Raw genomic sequence first — 25,617 nt, 5'->3', positions numbered from 1 at the left:
GTTTCGGTCCAGTGCGAACGCAAAAAGATAGAGCATGCAGCATTTTTTTGCGTTCTCACTGGACCGAAACGCAGGCAATGTTTTGTCACGCGTCCGATCAAACTGTGGATGAGGGGCATGGCTGCAGTGCCATTGACCTCAATATAACGCCATGCCCCCGCCCAGAACAAAGGGGGGGGGAGTTTCCTGTGTGATTGCTGTGCGTTCCAGCAGCTACCGTTCTGGAACGCACCCTAATGGGTGTGAACAATCCCTAACACCTCCAGGGGTGCTTGCACAGCCAAAACAACAGGGCCCCTTTCACAATATACAACCAGCATGACATACTGTAATGTTATACCAACCCCCCATTCCCCCTCCTTTCCCCTTTTTCTCCCCCCTTTCCCCTTTTTCTCCCCCCTTTCCCCCCTCTTCCCTTGCAATTGTTATGTAAAAAAAATAAATGTAATAGACATACCTGTTAAGATGAAAGCGCTGTCCATGCCAACTGCTGGAGAATGACTTCTCCCTCTCTGCTCTCTCGTGATGTCACTTCCTCTGACTCACACAGTGCCAGCCACGGAGGATCAAAGGAGTGAGAGAGAGAGAGAATCGAGCTACTGAAAACCGCACCACCCGGTGCTCGCTGACTGCTGTTCTATCCCTGCTACCCACCGCTCGTCATGGTGCCACCAAGTAGGGGTGAGCGGCGCCCTCCTGCCCGGGCACAGGGTTCAAAACCCGTACTGTCCGGGTGACTCCTGGATGGGTGGCAACCCTAATCTGGCTGCACATCTGGACTGAGTGGAGCCACATTGTGGCCCTTTTGGTTGGCTGCTCACTAGTGCCCCGCAGTTCAAGTTGTCTAATAAATGTGACCCACCCTGCTGAATGCTGCCCACCTTATCTGATACTCATCTTCATCCTTGTTCCAGCTCTCCCCATAGAAAGAAATAGGGCTGCAGCATACATGCGCATGCTCAAGAGGACGCAGCAAGCATGTTTTTGCCATTTGACGCCCTTAAGATCACTGAATCCAGGACAAAGTTGAGTATCAAAGTTATTACATGTCCTATTATATGAACAAGATTTTTTCCTTTAAAAATAGATTCGGCACAATATACACTATTTTATTTGAGGATAACATCTCTGTTAGGTTCTAGTTATATGGATGTTTATCTTGAGTGAACTGAAGTTAAAGTGCACCTTTGCTCCCTTTGGCTAAAAAACACATCAGCATGCAGCTTTGCATTTGTATTGTGCCCAAGCGTTTAATCCTGGGAAAGTAACATCAGCAGAGTATTCTGGGAAATCTTATCTGTAATCTCCAGGGATCTCAGGGAAAAGCATTTTCCTCCCCTGAGATGATGTGCATGGTCACTCACATGTCCTATTCACATGTTCCCGGAATTAAAGGGAGACAGATTTACCAGCCTTTACTAAAAAGGAAGTATGTGTTTGTAGATTGTCATTGCTAAACATGTATAAAGGTGTCTTTGTTGTTATTTTGAAGATATGGGTAAAGTTCCTCTTTAAACACACAGCTTATAGAAGATACCTAATATAGAGGTCCACATTTACTGCACAAAATAGGTGGTTATGATTTGAAGTTTTATCCATCAATGGTAAACTTATATTGTTAGAGAGGTACATTACAGCGGTGCAACTTTACTATAAGTTCTATAGGTTATAATGCAATTTGGAATTTAAGCAGATGGGTGGGGTCAGTCTTGCAGGCTAGTACGGGTGGCGTGGATCCACAGGAAGGAGGAGGAGACTTTTGGCCGGTGCTGTAAACAGGCGCTGTGATTCCCAGGAAGGCTGCTAGGACCCTGCTGGGGACCTCAACAGCCTTCACGATAGTCATGGTTCATATTTACAGCGCTGGCTTTGGTTTAAACATGTAAAGCGCCGCTGTCAGCGCTTAGTATCTGGGCATTTTCACGAGTACTCGTGAACATTCCCCAATATCGGCACCTATACTGGGATTAACAGGAACAACGAATACCAAGCACCATACTGTGCAGTTTCTATGGTGGGTACACCGTGAACACTGATACCACGATTCACATGCCTAATTACGTTAGATCTTTTTGTATGCTAGACAATGCAAACTTTGGTTTGGGAATATTACAGCAGATTGTTTTTAAACAGAGCCTTAAAAATCATTTCCACCATTGAGAAACTGAAAGCATTCTTTTCATCAAATGCAATTGCAGAAGTGTTTGTGTTTGCTTCAGCAGATTTGTTGTGTGCGTCAAGAGAATTTGACAAATTTATTGAAACCTATGATTTTCTGTATAAAGCTTTCAAGCCTAACTATCAACAGTCAAACAGACAACTTGACAGCGCTGTTAAAAATGTCAAACATGCTTGCAAAGCAAAACACAGTGGGTGGAGGTATTTAGGAATACATCTATAAATGGCATAGGATCATGAGCTCGGCTGCTCATGAGTTGGCAATTATACTTCATTCTGCCTTTGACATATAGACAACAGCAGAGGATTTAACAACAAATACAAGCTAAATAAATCGGGAGCAGTGGCGGACATAGAATGTGTGTCTCCTGTAACCCCAAAAATGGTTGGGCCCTTGCTACCACCTGGCTAAAATTTGTTTGAGAAATCTTAATTTGGATAACACAAGCAGTGAGCTTTCAACTCTGGTGGAATGTCAAGCAGTTATACTGCAGCAGTTCAGCTTAATTCCAGTTTGACCTCATTATGAAACCTTGTAGATTTTACAAAACAAAAATAACTAGAAGTGTGCCTTTATTTTAAAAAAAACTAAACTATTTTATGGAAATTAGTTGGGGTTAACTACCAAATTACTAATAAAAAAAGCATGTTTGTCAGGTGTATGTGTCAGAGGACTTTGTTACATATAGTTACATAGTATTTGAGGTTGAATAAAGACACCGGTCCATCAAGTTCAACCTTTGTGTGTCTGTGTGTGATTGTGCATGTGTGTGTACACAAGTCCCTGTGTGCAGGGCCGGATTTACTCTCTCTGCTGCCCCAATGCCAGGTTCCTCAATGCACCCCCCTGTGCTCAGGCTGCATAAAAGTGATTTCGGTGACCTCGCCAAGATCACTTGTACAAAACAAGCAGCGGCTTCTCTGCTGTACATTTAGCCCTGCTTGCCCAAAGCAGAGCTAAATGTAGAAAACTGCCCGCCCAGCGCCCAACACACCCCTGCTGCCCCTCTACTCCCTGCTGCCCCAAGGCCGGGCCTCAGTTGGCATTGTGGGCAATCCGGCCCTGCCTGTGTGGTCTAGTTTTTAAGAGTACCTGTACCCCTGTATGTTACGGTCTCTGAGGAAGGTACCTAAATGCTTTTTGAATGATTTAATACTCTCTGCTGATACCACTGCTTGTGGCAGCGAGTTCCAGATTTTAACCGCTCTAACTGAAAAATCTTTTCTCTACCAATTTTAAGTGATGGCCTCTTGTCTTTGTTATGGAGTTTACCGTAAACAGTTTATTGCTGATGTTGACATCACGACTAAACATTTTGCACATCAAAATCATGTCCCCTCTTAATCTCCTCACTTCCAGCATGAACAAGTTTAACGAAAGTAATCTTGTCTCCATAGCTTTGGTCCTCCAGCCCTTTAATTAGTTTAGTTGTCCTTCTCTGGACTCTCTCCAGCTCAAGGACATTCCTTCTGTGGAGGACCAAAACTGAACCGCATACTCCAGATGAGGCCGAACAAGTGATCTATAAAGTGGCAAAATGATTGCCTTGTGTCTACAATGCATTCCCTTTTTAATACAAGACAGTACTCTGCTTGCTTTGCTTGCTGCAGTCTGGCATTGCAAGCTATTGTTTAATCTGTGGTCTACTATGACCCCAAGATCTTTTTCCATTTCTGACTTCTCTAGTGGAGTTCCCATTAATATGTATTCCTCTTGTCTGTTTTTGACCCCAAAATGCATTCCTTTACATTTTTCAATATTAAACCTCATCTGCCATATAGTTGCCCAATCTCCTATTTTATGCAGGTCCCTCTGCAATGCTATAGTGTCTAAGTCTGTGTCAATTACCCTCCCAATATTAACATCTTCGCCGATATCGTTAATGAACAGGTTAAACCGTATGGGGCCTAGCACAGAACACTGGGGCACGCCACTCTCAACCATAGACCAATCTGAAAAAGAGCCATTTATCAATACTCTCTGGAAGCATTCGTGTAGCCAGTTCTCTATCCATGTAAACATGATTTTATCTATGCCCATAGACCTCAGCTTGTGTACTAATGGTTTATGTGGTACCCTTTGGCAAAAAAAAAACAATAACTAAGCCTGCATGGCTAAATAAAACAGTAAAACAACACATCAAGGACAAGAGCAGGGCATTTAAAAAATATAAGATGGAGGGGACGGCATTGGCATTCCAGAACTACAAGGAATGTAATAAAGTATGTAAACATGAAATTCGGGCAGCTAAAATATACTGTGAAAGGCATATCACCACAGTCAGAGGAACCCTAAAAATTCTACCAATATATAAACAGTAAAAAGGTAAGAAAGGAGCAGATAGGCCCAATAAAGGATGAAAACGGGAGATTAATCACAAACGACAGGGAGAGGGCCGAGGTGTTGAATTCTTTTTTCACCTCAGTATACACACAGGAAAAAGACGGGTATAATGTAGATAAGAATGCAAGTAGCTCATTGCAAAATATATCACAGTGGTTGACGGTAGCCGGGGTGCGACATAGACTTGAAAAACTTAATGCAAATAAAGCATTAGGACCAGATAACCCCAAGGTACTTAAAGAACTCAGTCAGGTTATAGCAAGACCATTATTCCTCATTTTCAAGGACTCCTTAATGACTGGTAGAGTACCAAGTGACTGGCGGAAAGCTACGGTAGTACCGATATTCAAAAAAGGGTCAATATGCAAACCTGGGAACTACAGACCAGTCAGTCTAACATCAGTTGTATGCATACTGTTAGTGGGAAAAATAAAGGACTATTTAGTAGAGTTTGTTGGTATAATAAATGATAATCAGCATGAATTTAGGAAGGATCGTTCCTGTCAGACCAACCTACTAACATTCTACGAGGAGGTAAGTAGAGATCTGGATGGAGGGAGGTCGGTGGATATGGTATATCTGGATTTTTCTAAAGCGTTTGACACATACCACATAAACGCTTACTACACAAGCTGAGGTCTATGGGCATAAATGAAATGGTGAGTACATGGATAGAGAATTGGCTACAGGAACCTGTCCAGAGAGTATTGATAAATGGCTCCTTTTCAGATTGGTCAAGTGTCAGCAGTGGTATGCCTCTGGGTTCTGTGCTAGGCCCTATATTATTCAATCTGTTTATTAACGATATCGGGGAGGGCGTGAATAGTGTTTGCGTGTTTGCTGATGATATCAAAATCGGGAGGGTAATAAACAGAGACTTAGACACTATAACATTACAGGATGACCTGGATAAAATAGGGGAGTGGGCAACTATTTGGCAGATGAGGTTTAATGTTGATAAATTTAAAGTAATGCACTTTGGGGTTAAAATTAGGCAATCGGTACATTTTGGGTGCAGGTTATCTGGTCCTAACGATTTATTTGCATTAAGTTTATCAAGTCTTTGTTGAACCCCGGCTATTGTCAACCACTGCGGTGTTTTACGCACTGAGCAACTCACATTCTTATCTCCATTAAAACAGTCTCTCTCTTGAGTGTATACGGAGGAGAAAAATGAATTCATACCTCAGCCTTCTCCTGGTCATTTGTGATTAATCTCCCGTTTTCGTCTTATTGGGCCAACGTGCTCTTTTTTTTTTTTACCCTTTTACTGTTTATATACTAGAATAATTGTTTTGGGTTCCTTTTTACTGACTGTGGCAATATGCTTTTCATAATCTATTTTAGCTGCCCGGATTTCATGTTTACATCTCTTATTGCATTCCTTGTAGTTCTGGAATGCCAATGCAGTCCCCTCCATCTTATTTTTTATAAATGCTATCTTCTTTTCTTTGTGTTGTTTTACCATTTTATTTAGCCATGCAGGCTTAGTTCTTGATCTTTTGTTTTTGTTTCCCAGTGGCATTAGCATTGTGTAATGTATTCCTAAAACAATCCCACTTCTGGTCAGTGCTCAGTGTTAGAAATACGTTGTCCCAGTTAGTGTCGCATACTAGGTGACGCAGCTTATCAAAGTTTGCCTTTCTGAAGTTTAGTCTTTTCTGTACCCAACATTAAAAGTAATAATCCTGTGATCACTATTACCCAATGTATACCTAATCGCTATGTAATATACCTAATCGCATTATTAGATTATTAAGTCTAGTATAGCATTCTTCTTGGTTGGGACATCAACAATCTGATCCAAGAAATTGTCCCGTAACAGGTTCAGAAAACGACGAGCTTTTATAGAATGAGAGGCTCCATTTGACCAATCAATCTCCGGATAATTGAAGTCACCCATTATAACAACATTTCCTTGCCTCCCAGCTAATTCTATTTGGGAGTGTAGGTGAGCCTCCTCCTCTTCCCCTATGTTCGGGGGTTTATAACACACACCCACAATTAGTTTACGACTAGCTTCAGTCTTATCAAATTCTAGCCACAAAGACTCAACACCAACCCTCTGTCGTGATGTCATCTCGTATGTGCAGATTTAGATTGTTTTTTTATGTATTGGCATACCCCCCTACCTCTTCTACCAACCCTTGTCCCTCCTGAACAGGTTGTACCCTTGTACATTAGTTGCCCAGTCATGTGCGCTGTCTAGCCAAGTATCTGTTATTCCCACTATATCAAAGTCCTCTTCGAGTAGCATAACTTCGAGCTCCTCTAGTTTGTTTGCTAGACTTCTAGCATTGGTGTTCATACATCTAAGTTTGGTGCAAGTTTGAGTTTTATTATTACTCGTTGACATGTTATGTTATGGGCACAGACATTCACATCATTCAAAAGGTTTAAATCTCCAAGAAATGTCTTTGTTTTTTGAAAGCATTGACCCTTTTATTCCCAAGGTGACCCTAAAATCATGAAGCATTATAGCCAAGGCATGACTAATGTTACAATTGGCTATTGCTCCCTGAAATGGCTGATTTATGCTTCAGTACTACCATATGACTTTACAGTTTGAGGCCTTACAGGTCTTCATTTGCCTTCTTCCTTAAATATTTATTGAGATCTATGAATAAGGTGAACGGATTAGGTTTGGCAGTGGGAGCAAAATTGAGGCCCTTTTGTAGTAGGGATGTCTCGTAGGGGCTGAGAGTGTGGTTGGATAGATTGAAGATTTTGATGGTGGAGGGTTCTAGTTTGTTGTTTTTCCTCTTTTGGACCAACTTTCCTGCTCTGTTGCCTCTTCTGGTGACTTTCTTTTTAGTTTGGGTGGGTGTGAGTGGCCCATATCTAAAAAAGAACTACTTGTGGCAGTGTGGACGGGGGGTGCTGTTGCCACGGGGGACGTTGTGGTCAAATGGACCACCTTGTTACCTTGTTGGTTCCTTAAATATTAGATGCCAAATACCAGTGTCAACTGCAAAAGTGAAAAGGCAACTTTGGGATGCTGGTTTTATAGACAGAGTTTCAAAGAAAAAGCCATAGTTGAAACTGCCAAATTAAAAAAAAAAAAGGTTAAAATCAGCAAAAGAACCCAGACCTAGTCTGTGGATGCCTGGAAGAGAGTATTATAGACAGATAGGTTTAAGTCTAAGGTATTTGTTTTAGGATTGGGGGGGGGCACATATGTGAGATGTAGAGAAAATGTAAGGATGATGGGGGTGTGCTTGATGCTTTGTGTCAAGCATGGCTGAGGAAATGTATTGGGCTGTTTTAGTGCTGGTGAGGTAGGAGCTGGACTATGATTTAACGCATACTACAAAGAATACAGAACAAACAGAAAGCTAGAGTACTTTCTTTCATGGGCTGGCCAGAGCAATAGCAAGATCTCAACCCATTCACACTCTTGCAACAGGAGTTTCACTGTAAGGTCAGAGAAAATTCCCAACAGGTTAGATGAACCTCTGAAAGGAGCTACAGAAGGGAAGAGTTGAAATTTCCCCTGCATATTCAACAGCTAGAAAGCCAAAGTTATGCAAAGCACTAAAAGCTACAGATGAAGGATTATTTTATTAATGTCTTGTTTGATGTATAGAACAGTTAAATGAAAAATATGAGGTGAGATATGATAACACTTCCGTAGAAGAAACTAGGGGACTTATTGACCCTATAGAAGACTACCCTACATCTGGTCAGCCTATATTTGACACTACCCTTAAAGACATGCTAGTGTTGCTTGGAGGCTCTCTACACAGTGATATGCTTTCCTTTTAAATTGAAAGAGTAATTACATAATACTGGAGAGAGGGTTAACCATGTAGTAAACAAAATGTGCAAATATGCCAAGGCACATAAAAAGATGGATGATGACTTGCAAAATGTTCAACTGAAACCAGCAGATCTTGCAGACAGATCATGCAAAAACAACATTCAGTTTAGGGGCATAGCTGACTTTATCCCACATACGGATCTTATGCAGTAGATACAGCAAATAATACCTATTTTACCTCCCTCCAGCTCTCCTCAATGAGGTAGTTGTGGACAGAGCACATAGACTGCCTCAGTCATGGCATCTGCCTAGGGACATACTCTCTAGAACCCATTTATGCCATGTAAAAGAACAGCTTATTTAAATTGCGAGAAACATTTTTCTGCCTGAACCCTGAGGAATGGTGGCCAGAAATGGTTACACCTTTGTTATTAGCAGACTGCCAAATGGCATTCTTTAGCCTGACATCAGAGGATGCCCTGGATTATGAAAGGTTGAAAGCAGAGATCCAGTGGCATCTGGGGGTGACAACCTCAGTGAAGTTGCAGTGGGTACATAGCCAGAACTATCAGATGGTGGGTTCTCCCTGTTCCCAAATGTATAACCTGATAAACCTGTTTAAACCATGGCTGCAGCCCCCAGGTTCTTACAGGACCAAACATTGTGGAAAGGGTCACCATGTATTATTTTCTGAGGGCTCTACCTACAGAGCAGTGAATGCCAGTAAACCAAGACAATCCAACCTGGCTGGTTAACGAGTGGCGCTGGTGGAGTGTTATTCTGCCATGGAGGACCTTTTGGCTAAATCTACAGCTTTGAGATCCTAAACAACCATAGCAATACTCCAGGGGCTGCCACCTCCACCTATCCTCTCACTCGATTAGATCATACAGGAAATCACTGGTGATCCATCTAGTGAAAGCGGCCAGGGCATGTGTATCGGCTCGCTCGAAACTGTCCTCGCCACCGATGGTGGCCATGTGGGTGAAGAGATTGGAGAAGATTAATCTGATGGAAGACTTAACACCACTCTACATGACCGCTGCCATCAGTTTGTAGCTACTCGGTCCCCATGGCTCTTATTCCTGGAGACCTCCGACTTTTCCCAGGCATGTTAGGGGTGACTTGTATTTGCTGCCCTGTGTCCCAGAGACCAGCACAGACAGTCTTTTAGCTGCTGAGGGACACATTGGAAAACTCGCACCAATCCAGTATCTTATATTCCTTCATCTCCCTAACTCCCCCCATTTTCTTTCTTCCTTCTCCTCTCCCCTTCCCTTGTCTTGCTTCCCGGTTTATACCGAGTTTCTCTTCCTTCTCATTCCCTGGATCTTTATGTTTGTTATTTGTCTTATCTCGTTTCTCTTATGATTAGTTAATCTGCATGCATCTTCCTCCTTCTCCAGTTAGACAGGAGATGGAGGTTTCTTGTGAAAACTTTTATGTTGCAATGCTTATAAATAAAACTTGAAAAGGTTACTGCTTGGGTTCGGAGACAATGTGCCAGTAGGATAGATGCCCATGATTGACGACATTTGAGGATGTCTATGTACATGTTCTGAGGTGCACGTTTTCTTGGATCTTCATGCTATTATCTGAAAGTTATGATCACATGTATGTACTACTTACAGCTGTCTATTTTACTGTTCCCGAGTTATTTATAAATAAATAATAAAAAAAAAAATACTCCAAACAATCCTAAACAAGACATTTCCCATAGCAAATAGTTCAAACATAGCTTTACCACCTGTAAAACAACAAAGGGAAGGCTCCAAGAGGCTTGCTTGGGAAACCAGGGCAGAACCCGTAGGCATCCCCAGTGTGGAATGGGATCTTTCAGAAGCGATACCGATTATCGTCAACCGTCAACCTTTAAGGCCGATATCCGATATCAGGTACCCATATACAGCAGGCAGTCGCCTGATATCGGCTAACCCCTACTGAGCCTCCCCCCACCCCATTCATCTGCCGGTGGCAGGATTCCACTGCCGGCAGCTGAGTGTAAAGAGCAGGCAGTGCAATAGCCAGCCTGTTATTGGCTATTTCAAATTGCAATAGCCATTAGCAAGTTGGCTATTAAACCTGCCCACTACCTGCTGTTGTTACTTGTTATACAGCACTGAAAACAAGATCTACTAGCTAGCTTGTAGCTCTTCTCATGTGTTTTGTAGATGCTTCTGTGCACCTGCCAGGCCGAAGAACCTTCCTAGGTTGCCATGTTGGTGATCTGCCATTAGTTTTAAGCATTTCCTCTTTTATAGTTTTTAGACTCCCAATGCTAGGAGCCAGGTGAGATACAGATCAGTAACTGCATCTGCTAGACACAGAGTAGGCATCAGGGTTGTGCAACATCGAGAATCATAGGATGACTTGCAGCTGAACGCTTACATGTAGTTCTAAAATTATATGCAAACCTCTTACCCCTGGTTCTGCAGGCATGCAGGGCTGTGCTGTTGCTTGTAGTTCTCCAGGCATGTACTCTGTACATGACTTGCTCTTGCACCAGTCTGCCAGCTTTAGGCGTCAGCCGACCTCTCCTGCTGTTTCTTATGCAGCTTCTCAGCCAATCAGTGCAGTCTGCTTGTGGCCAATCCTGTGGATCCTCCCTCTTGCTGTCTCTATTTAAACCCAGGGCAGCGCATGGCACGCTGCCAGAGCAAAGCTTTCCTAAGCTAGATGCTGAGCCCCTGTTTGATTGAACCTGAAAGCCTTGAAGTTTATCCGTGTCCTGACTATTGGCTTGTCCCTGGAAATCCTTGTCCTCAGTCTGCCCTGAACTTTGACTTGTCCCTGGTGATCCCAGTCTTCTGTCTGTCCCTATCCTTGTCAGGATCCAGAGCACCCCCAGGTGGCGCTGGAGCCAGGTCCTGCAGTTCCTGTGCTCGCCTGCGGGTGTCTCCAGCAGCCAGTGACTGTAAGGAACCTGCAGCTCCAGTACTCACCTGCGGGTGTGCCCCAGCTGTGAGTGATCATCCCATCACCTGGTGCTTCCTGGGAGGGTATTTAGGCCCTCCCTGCAGTCAGGAAACTGGCTCAGTATTGTGTCGCCTACACTTGACTGCTTCCTGAACCCAGCTTCCTGAACCCAGCTTCCTGAACCCAGCTACCTGAACCCTGCTTCCTATCTGCAGACCTGTCACCGACCCGGCTTGTTACCCGACCACTCTTCTTGGATCCTGTTTCTGTACCGTGCTGCCCTCCTGTTAACGACCTGGCTTGTACCTGACCATTCTTGCTAAATCCTGTACTGTGCTGCCCTCATGTTAACCCTCCTTGTTACTTCACTGCTAAACCTGTGGGGGGTTGAGGGGGTTAGTAGTTTTGTTTGATGGTAACAAATAAACTGTGCATAGAACCCTATCCTGTGTGGGCATATTAATTTGGTCATCCTGCGTGGGTACCTGCATGAGGTGTGAGGACGCCTGTACACGGTACCCTGACAATCCTTTGGCTACTCCCTGGAAATCCCAGTCTTCAGATTGTCCCTGGAAGTCCTGGTCCTCCGTCTGTCCCTGACCTTTGTTTTGTCCCTTATATGTGTGTCTGCAACCAGTCCAGAACTCTGGTCTTTTCAACCATTCTTGGCTGTTAGGTGAGTTGGGTGAACCTAGGGATTGTGACCTGGGGTCAGCACGCAGCCAAGCCAATCTCCACCATCAAGAGCTCTGGTGAACACCGGTTGGCCCTTAGATTCCACATCCTGGGGGACCCCATGCCACATACCTAGCATTGCAGCACCCTGCCGTGCACCTTGTCCTACCAGCCTATTCTGTCTTCCACCACCTCCTTCAGTTCCCCTGCTCTGTTCCCTGCTTGCACTACAGCTCTGGGAGTTGTCAGCCTACACGGCTTGCACCCTTTTCTCTAAGTGTCCCTGCCAGTGTAGTAGATAGAGTCCACAGACCTAATTCCAGTTTATACCCGTGAGCCCCAATCCGTGACAGGATGCCTATCATAAGAGAAACAAGGGGACTATCACTGCTGGCTTCTTTTGAAAATAATAATTCCCTGGCTGTCATTCTGAGCCTTTTTGTCTCAAATATTTTCAAAGTTCTTGATCCACAATAAGTGTTCAGATCAGCAATTCGGACTTTACTTGTGTAGCACAGGCTTAGTATTGCTTTTGTAATATATGCAGAGTATTGCTCTCTGAAACTGCATTACATCTTCTGGCTTAACTGATAGCTCACAGAGACTGGAGGAGAGACTCTATTGGTTACTGCTTTGGCTAAGAAGGAAGCCGACCCCTAACAACAAAGGCAAGCAAGGACTTGATTGGATAGCAGTCAGAAGAGCTGTGATTGGCTAGCAGGCCGTTTTTTGGTGAGACAGAGAACACAAGGAGAACAGACTGAGGGGAGAGAGGAAGACACAGTGAGAGAGACACAGACTGGTATGTTGCAGCCTGCCGGGAAAATGTCCCTTGTGCTTGTTTCCTGTGTACTGCCAGATCTGGGATTCCTGTGGAGATTTCTAAAGGGAGGTCGAACACCAATGCTCGTTTAATCTGCTGAGCGGTTGTATCATATCATTGCATTTGATATTGTTATCCTGTTATTCAGTTTATCTTTTTCCAGGGATTATTGCTAGTTTAATAAAGCCCATCCAAAAGTATAAACGGTGTATTGGTGTTACTTGGGTCCAGGTGAGGGTGAGTCATCACTGGTGCGGGACAGAAGGCCCGTATATTACAGCGGCCCTTGCGGGGGTAGCGCTATACTTGCTATATGCTTGTTCCATGTAAGTTAGTCAGTATGAAAGACCAGCTGGCATTTTGGAAGGGAAGTCAAAAATGGCAGGCAACATGTTTCTCTCATTAAATCCCATTCTGGAGCCAGCATTCATGCAGAATGCAAAAATGTATCTAAATATTTTTTCAACTGTAATTCAGTTCTGTACATATACTGGTTGTTTTAGTGTAATTGAATAAAGTATATCTTCACCAATCAATCATTTTAGTTTATTGTGGGGCATCTTAGATTGGCTTTATCTGTAATATTTGAAATTAACCATCCTTATACAGTGTTTTCCTGTTCCTGCTTACTTATTAGCCAAAACACAGACACATGATTTATATACACATCAAAATATAGCTGTTAGCTTACTCCTTTATTATTTTAAGTGACTCCTACTTGTAATGTGGAGATAATAAAACCACCAGTTTTGCGTCAGCTGAAATAAGAACCAAATGAAAATTTCCTCATGCAAGAATCACCGTGCCATGATCCACCTTTGCTCTGAGGCTGTCAGATTTTTCTAGTACAGGCTGAAAGAAAGTGTATGGCAAAACAAAAGGTTCGATGCAACTGTGTCCAGTTATCATAGGAGAAACGAAAATTACTACCTGACCCCACAAGGGAGTCTAAACATTTCTCTGGATGATTATATTACCATAGTATTGTTTAATGTTTATTACTGTGTCGTGAAACCATACATTTCTTTTGTTAAACTGTTAGTAATTTTATCATGAGTACCTATTGCTGGAAGGTATTCCACAGCTTAAAACTTAACTTTGGGTTTCCTTGTCAGAATGTTTATACTGCTCTGATATACAGTTCTATTTATGGAAACAATTAAAAATCTATGGTTAAGGAGATTCCCAATGTATTTCCATAAATCAAAATTTATGTGAGTTCTTTCATTTGCGCTGACTTCGTAGACAAGAGGAATACCAAAGTATACAAAATATAGATATTTATTTATCAAAAATCAGTGCAAAAATAATAATAAAATATAATTGGTGACAAACAAAGAATATGGATCAGATAATATCAATCAATTTGATAACACAGGTAATGCATAAAAATGTAACCACTGGATATTGTCCAAAAAAAAATATAAATGTAACCAAGATAACACGACTTTTTAAATGTAATGGGTATCTTCTCAGTATCACACAGAATAAGAAAACAAAAGGCTCAGAATTGACATGTGACTTCTCTCAGCACAGATTTTCACAAACTCAAACTTTTAACAGCGCATGGGCGATATTTATCCCATCATGCACAGGGCTGGCAATAAACCCAGACCAGTCAAAGTAGAGAAAAATTTCCACCAGTTTAATTAAATATATATATCAGACTAGACTAGACTAGTGACTAGAAACTGAAATCAGTTTCCTGGAGATTATACAAATGTATAAAACAAAAGTATATAATTATATCCCCAAATTGACAGACACAATTTTCTACTGCAGTTAATACATTTTCTGAAATCAATGTAGATTCTACAAGGATTCAATGGCTTACCCGAATATATATATGTGGCGGATGAATTGCCTAATATACAGATATAAAGTATACTTTACCAGCAATTTAAACTTAGTTGTTTTGGAAGAAGTCAGCAGTCAATGCTCAGCAACCAGGGATAGTCAGGTTCTCTTTAGTTCAGTTTCTAGGACAGCCGTCCTCAGCTTCTGACCTATCCCCTTGGAATGTATTTGCTTACTGCCTTGTTCTGCTGATCTCCGTCTGGCCCGTCTGGTCCTCGGTCTTGTCCCGGCTGGTCCTCCGGCTTGCCCCGCTGTCCTCCGGCCTCTGTTCCCGCCGACCCCTGGTCCCGGTCCCGACCCTCAGTCCTGCCGCCTCTGCCGTCCTCTCTCCCGTCTTCTCGGCGTCTCTCGTCTCCACGCTGCTGCGCGCGCGCGTGTGCTTGCTCTAACTGCAGAAATCCTCCACAGCGCCCTCTAGTTCCGTCCGTGATAGCAGACCTCGTTGAATGGCTAGTTATCTTTCAGAATGTTTATCAAATGGGTATCAAATACCCTTTTTTTTTTTACAGACCTTTCCCTCACAATCACCATCAGGGGGCGCTATTGTTCTATGTAAAAATTGGGAGCATTTCATTTAATTTCACTAATTTTTAAAGATAAGGCAGTGATATAACCTTTAACCTCAGACCTTGGACAAAACCATGAATATAAACGTTTGACAATTCTTAATTACAAACTGCTCTTCAATTTACGACTTGGGAACTACAGTCTAACAACCAATTAGCAATCCTCCTTAAATTCCTTGAAAGTGAGGTACTTAGTTTAGAGTTAGACCCAGAAGTTTTCATACATATAAGAAAGGAATATACATTGGCATGTACCACCTAATTCTTTGCACTTAAAATATAAAAACCCCATTATTAGTAATACACACTAATATATTTCAATGGGTACCCTCAAACAATATATAATGAATATAGTTTGGATATATATAAGTACATGTATAAAACTTTACTTAAAATCAATCAAGTAAGTAGGCAGATAGATGCTACATATAATATAATAATATAATAACATTATTGCTAATATTTATTACTGCAATGAATAGTAAGGTTTCATAAGGAATTTTTAAATAAGCCCCTTTCTTCAATTCATTGAACAAAGGGAAACTCCAATTTCTTGTAGGGAGGCAAGAAAGTAATCAATCAAGACCGACACAGGCTGGTACTATCCTAAACCGATATGCTTCTGAGACCCCCACCATTTACAATCTGAAGAATGTTTATATTAACATTCCTCATCTCTCTGCGAAGGTCTCTGTACAAGAAAAGAATTAACTTATTTTCACCTTATAGCACATAGACAAAATGGCTACTAGTATGCCCATAGACACCTCTGTAAAATGACATGTTTAGGCCTATGAAATCGATTCCTTTCGGCCCAATAGTTCTGACATCCTACAGAGGCCCCCTGCACGCATTGTATGCTCTACTTTTTTTATACTAACCTATGGCAGATGTCTTCAGGTTAATCACCGCACATGAAGGGTCCTCTTCCTCTTCCTCTTTGAATCATCACAGTATGAGTCCAGGGTGCCTTGGCGGGCTGTCCATGGCACCCTTCACTCACAAGATGTCCTCAGTCTTCTAGAATAAATGATGATGCCTATCATTTTTAAACCTAAAAGACTGAGGACATCTAGTAGAAGTAGGAAATTGCTGCAGAGAAAAGCACTGGGGAGACGTAAGTATTGCAGTCAGAGCTGATTTTTTTAAATTTTTAAATCATTTGGGACTTGTCCGGATTTGGTTTTAAAATGAACATGCTATAACAGGAATGCTTTGCTGCTATTGCTGACCTGTGTCCAAAAATGCTAGGAAACAGCTTCAGTACTTGGGTCGCTAACCCAGCACAAGTACGCAGATTAGGTAAATACGTGTAAAGCCAGAGCACCCTCTCTACATACTTATTCTGTGTCTTTTGCTCAAATTACTTGAGTAGGAAAGCCAATACGACAGTCAGACAACTAGCATTTTCAGAAGGAAAGGATGGCATTGGTGGCCTTCATATTTCTTTCATGATAATTTTGCTTTAAATGAAATCAGGATAGAAATATGATTATAGAAATATTATAGAAAAGTTTATACTTGCTAGCATTAATTAAAGGGTATAGGTGTATACTTTTTCCAAATGTGTTATATACTTTGAATGAAGACCAAAACCACAGTGTTACTTTTTATTTAGATTTATGATGAGCTGATTTAACAATTAAGTGATGAGTGGCTTACTAAAGCAGCGGTGTTTTATTACGTTATTAAAAATCAGCAACCTATTCCTGTGGCCAAAATTCCTATGAATATTTCTTTTAAAATGAGAGGTGTAACCACTGGAGTTACTTTCTTTATGAGAATGCTGTGGAATATTCTATTTTTTAGGAGGAGAAAGGCCTCCATGGGTTTACAGCAGGGTCGTGCAGGCAGGTGAGGCAGGTGAGGCAGAGCCTCGCCTAGTATTATGGAGGAAAAAGCTGACAGCTTTTTCCTCCATAATGTCTAGCAATTAGCAATCCAACTTTCATCTTCAATGTTTGCTAACAATTTGCTTTCTGCAATTTGTATTACTTTACTTCTATCTCTTTGGTGCATTTTTAGTCCTCTAGAACTAAGAATTGTGGATGTATACCAATTGTAACCTAATACATCTCATATCTAAATCTTTCCAATTCAATCATTTTAATTTTGTCTTTTACTAGTCTAGTACTTAACTTCAGCAAAAGGTTTTTCTTTATTTTGATTAGCATAAAGGTGGGAAATAAGCAGTTGCCAGGAGAGGATGCAAAGGGAAAGCTCTGCAATGAGAACTCTGTCAGCAATATGTCTGTGAAGGTTCTCATTCATCCAGGTCATGGTATAAAAAAAAAATCAAGGCAACTGGACTTGAATGAATTCTAAATTGAGAAAGCTAGTCGAATGACCAGCGAAACATCTTCAAGAAAAATACATCAAGTCCAGTTGCCTTGATTTTTTTTTTTTACAGATATACAGAATACTAATTTGGAGGTTAGCACATTGTAGTCACTGTTGCCCAATGGTTCCCAAACAGACACATTTGATATGATCTCTGGACAACTAGTCAGTCAGATCTTTTATATCTTCCACCCAGTTGGCTCAGTCACCGATTGTGTAAAAATTGTCTTGTAATATGAGTACCAATCTCTGTCATTTTCTAGAACCACTACGTTCAATGCCTGACTAGATGAAATTATCCATAAGAAGTATGTTGTTCCTGTTTGCTGCCTCTGCAATCTGTTGTAGCATTTGTACTTCAGTACAGTAGCTAATGGGATGCAGATGATAATTCCCAACAAATACAGTATATTAGTTATTATTTTTACTGTGAATGCTTACCGAAGACTCACACTGACAAGTGTGCACAGATTTCCTCCTATAGAGAAAACCTACAATTCCCCTCCCAATTAGTGTCACGTGTATCTTTACTAACTTACATTATAGTCTTTCAAATTAATTATCCAATTATGACACTCTATGAGCAAGATTGCTGTTATACTCACCTTATCATAGACTTTTTACACTTGTTATCATACATTTCATATGGTGTTATATATATATATATATATGTGTGTGTGTGTGTGTGTGTTTGTATGTATATACATACATACATACATACATAATATAATATACATATCTCTTACGTTTATGACCAATATAAGTTAGTATAGTGTAAAAGAGAAGCAATTTACACAGCTTGCTTATTATTTGACCCTACTCTGCTTTCAGTTGCAGAGCTTGTCAGTAGGGCCTGTTTACATGATTTTCCAGTCCTGATCAGGTCCAGATCTGCAGACGCGATGTGTTTTTGCCGAGTTTTTGATGTGTTCCAGTTTAAAAAAAAATTATATATTTTTTTTTTTGCTGGAGTGGGGCTGTCAGTATGTTAGCTGCAGTGCAGTGCGTTTTAGACGCGTTTTTGAAGCATTTTGCGTTTCCTGACCGTACAAAATGTGACATGCAGTATTTTTTCTGTCGTAACCTGAACGGACTGTGCACATGAGAACTGTAGCCCATTAAACACATAGGGATACATTGGGATGCATTTTTAGTGCAGGAGCGTACGGATCAGGACAGCACAGAAAACTGACATTGTGTGAACAAGCATTGTTCACACCAAATGCAGAGCAGATCTGCTCAGGTTTCTGCACACGCAGTGCAGTGGGTTGTGCTGCGTTTTGTTTTGTTTTTAGTTTATAATGGGCTTTCGGTGTGTTCCAGGGTGTTTGCGATGTGTTTACATGCGTTCCAGAGCAGATCCAGAGCAGGTAAAATAGGGCCTGCTGCAGTTTTTTTTTACCTGCTCTGGACCTGCACGCTGCGATGTGAACTGGAGCAAAAAATACCATTGGAATACATTGGACGCAGATTTGATCCGGGCTGCAACTGCTCTGCACCTGCTCCGCGCTTGGTGTCAACAAGGCCTCAGGGTTGCATACTCATTTGTCTAGCATGAGACAAGGATAAAGCAGTATCAACAAGTTATGTTGGAAGACAGTTTCACACATAAACCAGCACTATTGTCAGCTGGTAATAAAATAACAGGATATTTGACACAAAGAAGCAGAAGAGGGTTATTAGGTATATTGTATTTGATGATTTATTAGTTTTCAATTATGATTCCAAGTATGGTTTTATCCATAAGAAGTAGAGCACACTTTAAACAATTATTGTATAACCTCTTCCCGTGAATGCCTATAGCTAGTACTTCTAATCATACAATTAATTTTCTCTACAAAGCAATATAACAGAAAATACATTTGTACATTATTTTGCAGCAATACCCTGATCAGTTGCAGAAGTTAGTTCTTCAGTACCACACTTTTAATTGTCTACACCTTGCTTTTTTTGGTCTACACCTTTCAATTATGCAGCTACCATTCATTAAAAATGGTCACCAGCAATGGCAGTATAAAAAATGTTATGATTTCCTGAAAGATTTTTGGTCGGGTTGACTCTCTGGAGTATTCAAAGATGTCCTTTCCCTGGGTAGTAGACAGCAGTATATCAATCAAAAATGTGTAGCACTCATCTTGAATAACGTATAAAGGCGACTTTGGTGTAAAGCCCTAACCCTTTTATTTCACTGCATGGACAACAGGCTGTGTTTTTTTTACATTTGATGTCAGCAAAAATAGGTTCTGAAATTTGGAGGTGATTAGCCATTTTGTCTGATCTTCAGAAAGTCCTCCATAATTAATGGCAAAGTTTCTCTTTCTGTATCCTGAACTTCTTATTTAAACTAATTTTTAGGCTTCTATGTTCCTGAGGAAACAAAGTGCATCTCAGTGTTGGCATTAGGAGCAGCTACCCCAACACTGCCCACTCGCTGCTTAAAGAGGAAAGGAAAAACTTTATTAAAGGCTTTGCGAAAGTTGGCACCCATGAATGCGTAGACGATGGGGTTGATTGAGGAATTGGTGTAGGACATGCAGTGGGCCCATATCTTCACCTTATAAGTGTAATAATCACGTTTGAAAGTGGGACTAAATGCCTGAAGAAGAATGTAGAGCTGAATAGGACCCCAACAGAAAGTGAAGAGAAGTACAATAACAGCCACCATGCGTGAAACCTTGGTCCGCATTTGCTCAGAGCGCTCAGCCAGTAACTGCACCTTGAAGAAAAAGACAAGCAAAATATTCTTGAATACACCTTCAGAGAAAAGGTATGCAGATAATATACAGAGTTGATCATTTGAGCTCTTAGACTAAATTTACACAACACCCTTATCAGTTTTAATTATAATTTTTCAATACATTATTATTACATAGTATTATTACATAGTATTTATATAGAGCCAACAGTTCGCGCAGAGCTTTACAATATATGGAAGACATTACAATCACAATACAATTCAAGACAAGATAGTAAGGAGGGCCCTGCCCCTGAGGGGCTTACAATCTAAAAGTGGAAGGGGAAGTGATGCATGAGGAGGTAGCTGTGTGGGGATGAATTGTTTGAGAACATGACGGTTCAGTGGTTAGGTTGAGGTGGGATAGGCTTCCCTGAAGAGATGAGTCTTTAGGGAATGCCTAAAGGCAGTCAAGGTGTATAAAAATGTGATAATAAAACAGTATTCTGTGATTAAACGCTCATTCCCACGTCTGTAGGGATTACATATACATTAAGATTCTAAAGTTTGATCTCATCATTCGATTGGTTGATTATAATTACACAGCTATACAAAAAATAGCTCACATAAAACCATTTATCATCGCCCCAAAACGAAAAAACGAAAAAAACGAAAAAAGCAAAAAGAAAAGCAATGTCTCCATATAAGACGTGGATTAGGGTTACGCAAAAAATTATTTCAATCGTCAAGGCATTTAACTCTTTCCCTCAGAGGAGAAAAATGAATGAAAACCAAAAGAAAAGGAACCCAAAAAAATAACAAAGAAAAAAGTGTCTATTACTTTGTCTTCAATCCATAAGTCCTCAAAAATTCTTTATATTTCTCTCTCTCCTCCAAACGGTCAGCACACGGTTCTGATGCCGGTGTCAAACGCCCTCCAGGAGCAGCCCAGCCGAGCGAGGAAGACAGGAAAAAGGACACAAGAGAGAAAGCAGATCTAAGTGTAGTCACGAAAGTCCTTTATTCCAAATATAAATGATTACACTTACGAGATGGTTTGAGTAAAAATCGCATGTGGGTGTAAACGGCGCCCAGCCTTTGAAGATTTATCCGGTATGTCAGGAAGGAAGCAGCGGGGCCCCTTGAAGCGTTTTGTCAGTCTTTGACTTTTTTTTTAAAATCGTCAAGGCATGTAAACGGCGCCCAGCCTTTGAAGATTTATCCGGTATGTCAGGAAGGAAGCAGCGGGTCCCCTTGACGCGTTTCGTCGGTCTTTGACTTTTTTTTCATAATTATTCGTAAGGTGTTCAGGAACAGTTCTTTGCCAAACTGCTAACATTTGTGACTACCTACATAAAACAGGATCCGCTCACGTTGGATTTCAGTGATTTCTTTCTGGCTAAAATCACCTAATGGAACTTAAAGTAGGGGTGTGACTGGTACATTTACTTCTTACTGGTAAAGAGTAAGGATGTCCTGATACCTATACTAGTATCAATATCGGGGCCGAAACAGGGTATTTTCACGAGTACTTGTACTTTTGAAAATGCCCCAATACTAAAGGCTGATACCATCCCTTTTAAATTTCTTGCACTTGCTGGGACCTCAGGCAGTCTGCTGGGGACCTCCCAGCAGCTGTCTTTGACAGTGCCAGTCCGCTGCACTCCACCTCCTGCTCTTTCCTGAGGCCAGCACAGCAAAGGACAGCCCAACTCCTGCACATACAGCCCTGGAGCCTGGCACCTGTCCACAGAGCCCTGATGTGACTGGCACCGACCTGTACAGTCCTGGGGAGACCCACATGAAGCCCTGGTGAGATCTGCACACAGCCCTGGTGAGAACCAAATGCACCGTAACGAAAAAAGCAAAAAGAAAAGCAATGTCTCCATATAAGACGTGGATTAGGGTTACGCAAAAAATTATTTCAATCGTCAAGGCATTTAACTCTTTCCCTCAGAGGAGAAAAATGAATGAAAACCAAAAGAAAAGGAACCCAAAAAAATAACAAAGAAAAAAGTGTCTATTACTTTGTCTTCAATCCATAAGTCCTCAAAAATTCTTTATATTTCTCTCTCTCCTCCAAACGGTCAGCACACGGTTCTGATGCCGGTGTCAAACGCCCTCCAGGAGCAGCCCAGCCGAGCGAGGAAGACAGGAAAAAGGACACAAGAGAGAAAGCAGATCTAAGCGTAGTCACGAAAGTCCTTTATTCCAAATATAAATGATTACACTTACGAGATGGTTTGAGTAAAAATCGCATGTGGGTGTAAACGGCGCCCAGCCTTTGAAGATTTATCCGGTATGTCAGGAAGGAAGCAGCGGGTCCCCTTGACGCGTTTTGTCAGTCTTTGACTTTTTTTTTAAAATCGTCAAGGCATGTAAACGGCGCCCAGCCTTTGAAGATTTATCCGGTATGTCAGGAAGGAAGCAGCGGGTCCCCTTGACGCGTTTCGTCAGTCTTTGACTTTTTTTTCATAATTATTCGTAAGGTGTTCAGGAACAGTTCTTTGCCAAACTGCTAACATTTGTGACTACCTACATAAAACAGGATCCGCTCACGTTGGATTTCAGTGATTTCTTTCTGGCTAAAATCACCTAATGGAACTTAAAGTAGGGGTGTGACTGGTACATTTACTTCTTACTGGTAAAGAGTAAGGATGTCCTGATACCTATACTAGTATCAATATCGGGGCCGAAACAGGGTATTTTCACGAGTACTTGTACTTTTGAAAATGCCCCAATACTAAAGGCTGATACCATCCCTTTTAAATTTCTTGCACTTGCTGGGACCTCAGGCAGTCTGCTGGGGACCTCCCAGCAGCTGTCTTTGACAGTGCCAGTCCGCTGCACTCCACCTCCTGCTCTTTCCTGAGGCCAGCACAGCAAAGGACAGCCCAACTCCTGCACATACAGCCCTGGAGCCTGGCACCTGTCCACAGAGCCCTGATGTGACTGGCACCGACCTGTACAGTCCTGGGGAGACCCACATGAAGCCCTGGTGAGATCTGCACACAGCCCTGGTGAGAACCAAATGCACCGCTGGTGAAACCCAAACGCAACCCTGATGAGACCTGCATGCAGCCCTGGTGAGACCTGCACGCAGTCCTGGTGAGATCCAAACGCAGCCACCGTGGAATTTGCACGCAGCCCTGGAAACACCCTGCAAGCAGCCCTGGTGAGATCCAAATGCAGCCCTGGTAAGACTGCGCACAACCCTGTATAATCGCTTTCTACTTCTGGAGACATGGGATCTGTAGTCATCTATTGCCGGTTTCTATTCTCCATTGCTGAATAATCATGGATTGCTGAGATTTGTAGTCCTCTATAGCTGGTTGCCATTCTTCATTGCTGTATAATCATGGATTAAGTTACAGTTCTTCATAATTCTAAAGAAACTGCCCTAATAATCATTGGTCTGTATTGTCTTAGAAAAAAATGTCACATGTCACTTTTAAGAAAAAATATCGGAAATTGGTATCGGCAAGTACCCGAGGGAAAGTACTTATACTTGGTCTCGAAAATTTGGCATCGGGACATTCCTGGTAAAGAGGATATGTATTTTTTTTTGATATTTTTAGAAATGCATGTAAAAGAGATGAGCTTGTTGTAAAACATTTTTGTATGTAAACGTTTATGTAATGCCAAACCATTTCTTGGGCAGATTAGGAAAAGAATAGAACCCCTATAAATTCTTTATTGCGGTCTGTGTCTTCTCTAGGTAGATTCACCTTCTCTATATGTGCTGATAACCACTGCCACAGAGACAGAATATCCCAGACAGAATAAGAGGACAGAGCAAAGATTTCCTATCACTTCCTGTTGTCTTCAGGACACAGTAAAAAATACATTGACAGATTTTAACCCTTCCCACATTGACTATACACATTTTAACATTTTTTATTTAAAAAAGCAACTTATTTTTTTGTGTACTTTATTATTATAATGCATATGTATACTTCCAGAAGTCATATTTGATAATTTCATATGCAGGCTCTGTTTTCTGCTTTCAAGTGCTGTATGATTGTTATGCATTACTGCTTACATGACATGCACTGTGAAATCAGGCAGCCATATTTAAGTATATCAAAAATTTTTTTCCTAATGTCCAAATATGCTATCAAATAAAAGCCTATATGGTGATACATTTCTCTAGTTCACAAAGCTAAACTAGGCAGGGCAAATAACACTGCAGCGTGCACAGGACAACACTGAATTTCTGGCAGGACCAGCAGGTATTTTTATGACACTTATCAAACAGTTATAACAAAACTCTTTCAACAGTATACTAAACAGACAAGATGGCAACAAATAAAATAAATTCATTGTTTGGGTTTACAAACACTTTCACGTCACCGTAGACAATACCCTTACTATAATGGCTAGGGCATGTGCATGCCCAGTAGTTTATTACCTGGTAACTGTTGTCAACAGGCTCTACAGAAGGCCTTCCCATCTGATAGACCATGGCAGAGTAACAGATGCATATAGTGAGCAATGGGAGCATATATACCGCAAGAAAGTTGTAAAGGATAAACGCTTTCTCGTGATAAACTGATGGAAACAATTCAATGCAGTACATTTGCGGTCCAAACCAATAGCCTTCTATGAGCTGGTTATAAATAGGGACTGGGATAGATACAATAAAAGAGCCTGTAAGAGAAAAAAAACACATGAAAATTGTGCAATATGGACATTTATTCATTAATTTTGTAATGCACCACTTTATTATAGAAAGACAAACACTACATCTGTCCCAATAGTATTTGTTTCTGTATCCACTCCCGACTAGAGCTAAAACCAAAAATGTGTTGCCTCCTTACAAGTTGATGCTGAATTAGCAGGTCTGAGTACGCCAACATGAAGTTCTACTCACAAAAATTAGTGTATAGCCAATGTTGCTTGTGCCTCAGGTCAGGCACAAGCAAATGCCTCAGGCCAGATGGTTTTACTAGAGACTTAAAAGACTAAAGACTCAATTCACTAGGGAGGAGGAGTTAGGCCTCTTTCAGAAGGGCAGACCGTACAGGTCCACCTGTCAGTTTTTCAGGTGAATCTGATTATAAGATCAATCTTATTCTAAGGCTGGGCACACACCTTACAACCATCCCATACACAGTACCCATACACTGCTCGATTCTCGTACGAGAATCGCGGGAAATCCCGCGATCGTACGAGAATCGAGGCAGGCCCCTCAGCGGGGCAGGCTTTCGATGATCGCAAGTATGATCTGCCTGTCCAAGATGGGCAGATCGTACGAGCTTTTAATAAGCTTACGATCATCGCAAGACAAAAGTCTTGCGATGGTCGTAAGATGTATGGGCACCTTAAGACTTTTGTCTTGCGATGGTTGTAAGGTACTTAAAAAAACGTACGATCTGCCTATCTTGCATAGGCAGATCGTACTTGCGATGATCGCAAGCCACGCCCCCTGAGGGGCGGGCTTCCGATGACCGCAATGCCGAACGGGACGAGCGCACCTGCGCC

At 41.6% G+C, this 25,617-nt stretch overlaps 1 protein-coding gene across 1 annotated transcript in view; it reads right to left on the bottom strand.

The window, feature by feature from the left end:
• Positions 1–19,769: 19,769 nt before the first annotated feature.
• Positions 19,770–25,617, bottom strand: part of KISS1R (KISS1 receptor) — a 52,541-nt gene continuing 46,693 nt past the window's right edge. Inside the window, exons 4-5 of the mRNA XM_018559511.1 lie at positions 24,545–24,783; positions 19,770–20,175 (exon numbers count right to left, since the gene is read on the bottom strand). Of these exons, the coding sequence (XP_018415013.1) occupies positions 19,819–20,175; positions 24,545–24,783 (596 nt within the window). The 3' untranslated portion in view covers positions 19,770–19,818. The remainder of the gene's footprint in view (positions 20,176–24,544; positions 24,784–25,617) is intronic.

Source organism: Nanorana parkeri, unplaced genomic scaffold, assembly GCF_000935625.1.
Source record: "Nanorana parkeri isolate BGI_ZX_2015 unplaced genomic scaffold, ASM93562v1 scaffold401, whole genome shotgun sequence".
Classification (NCBI taxonomy): Eukaryota; Metazoa; Chordata; class Amphibia; order Anura; family Dicroglossidae; genus Nanorana; species Nanorana parkeri.
Note: the sequence above shows the minus strand (reverse complement) of the source record. Positions and strands in the feature narration are given on the sequence as shown.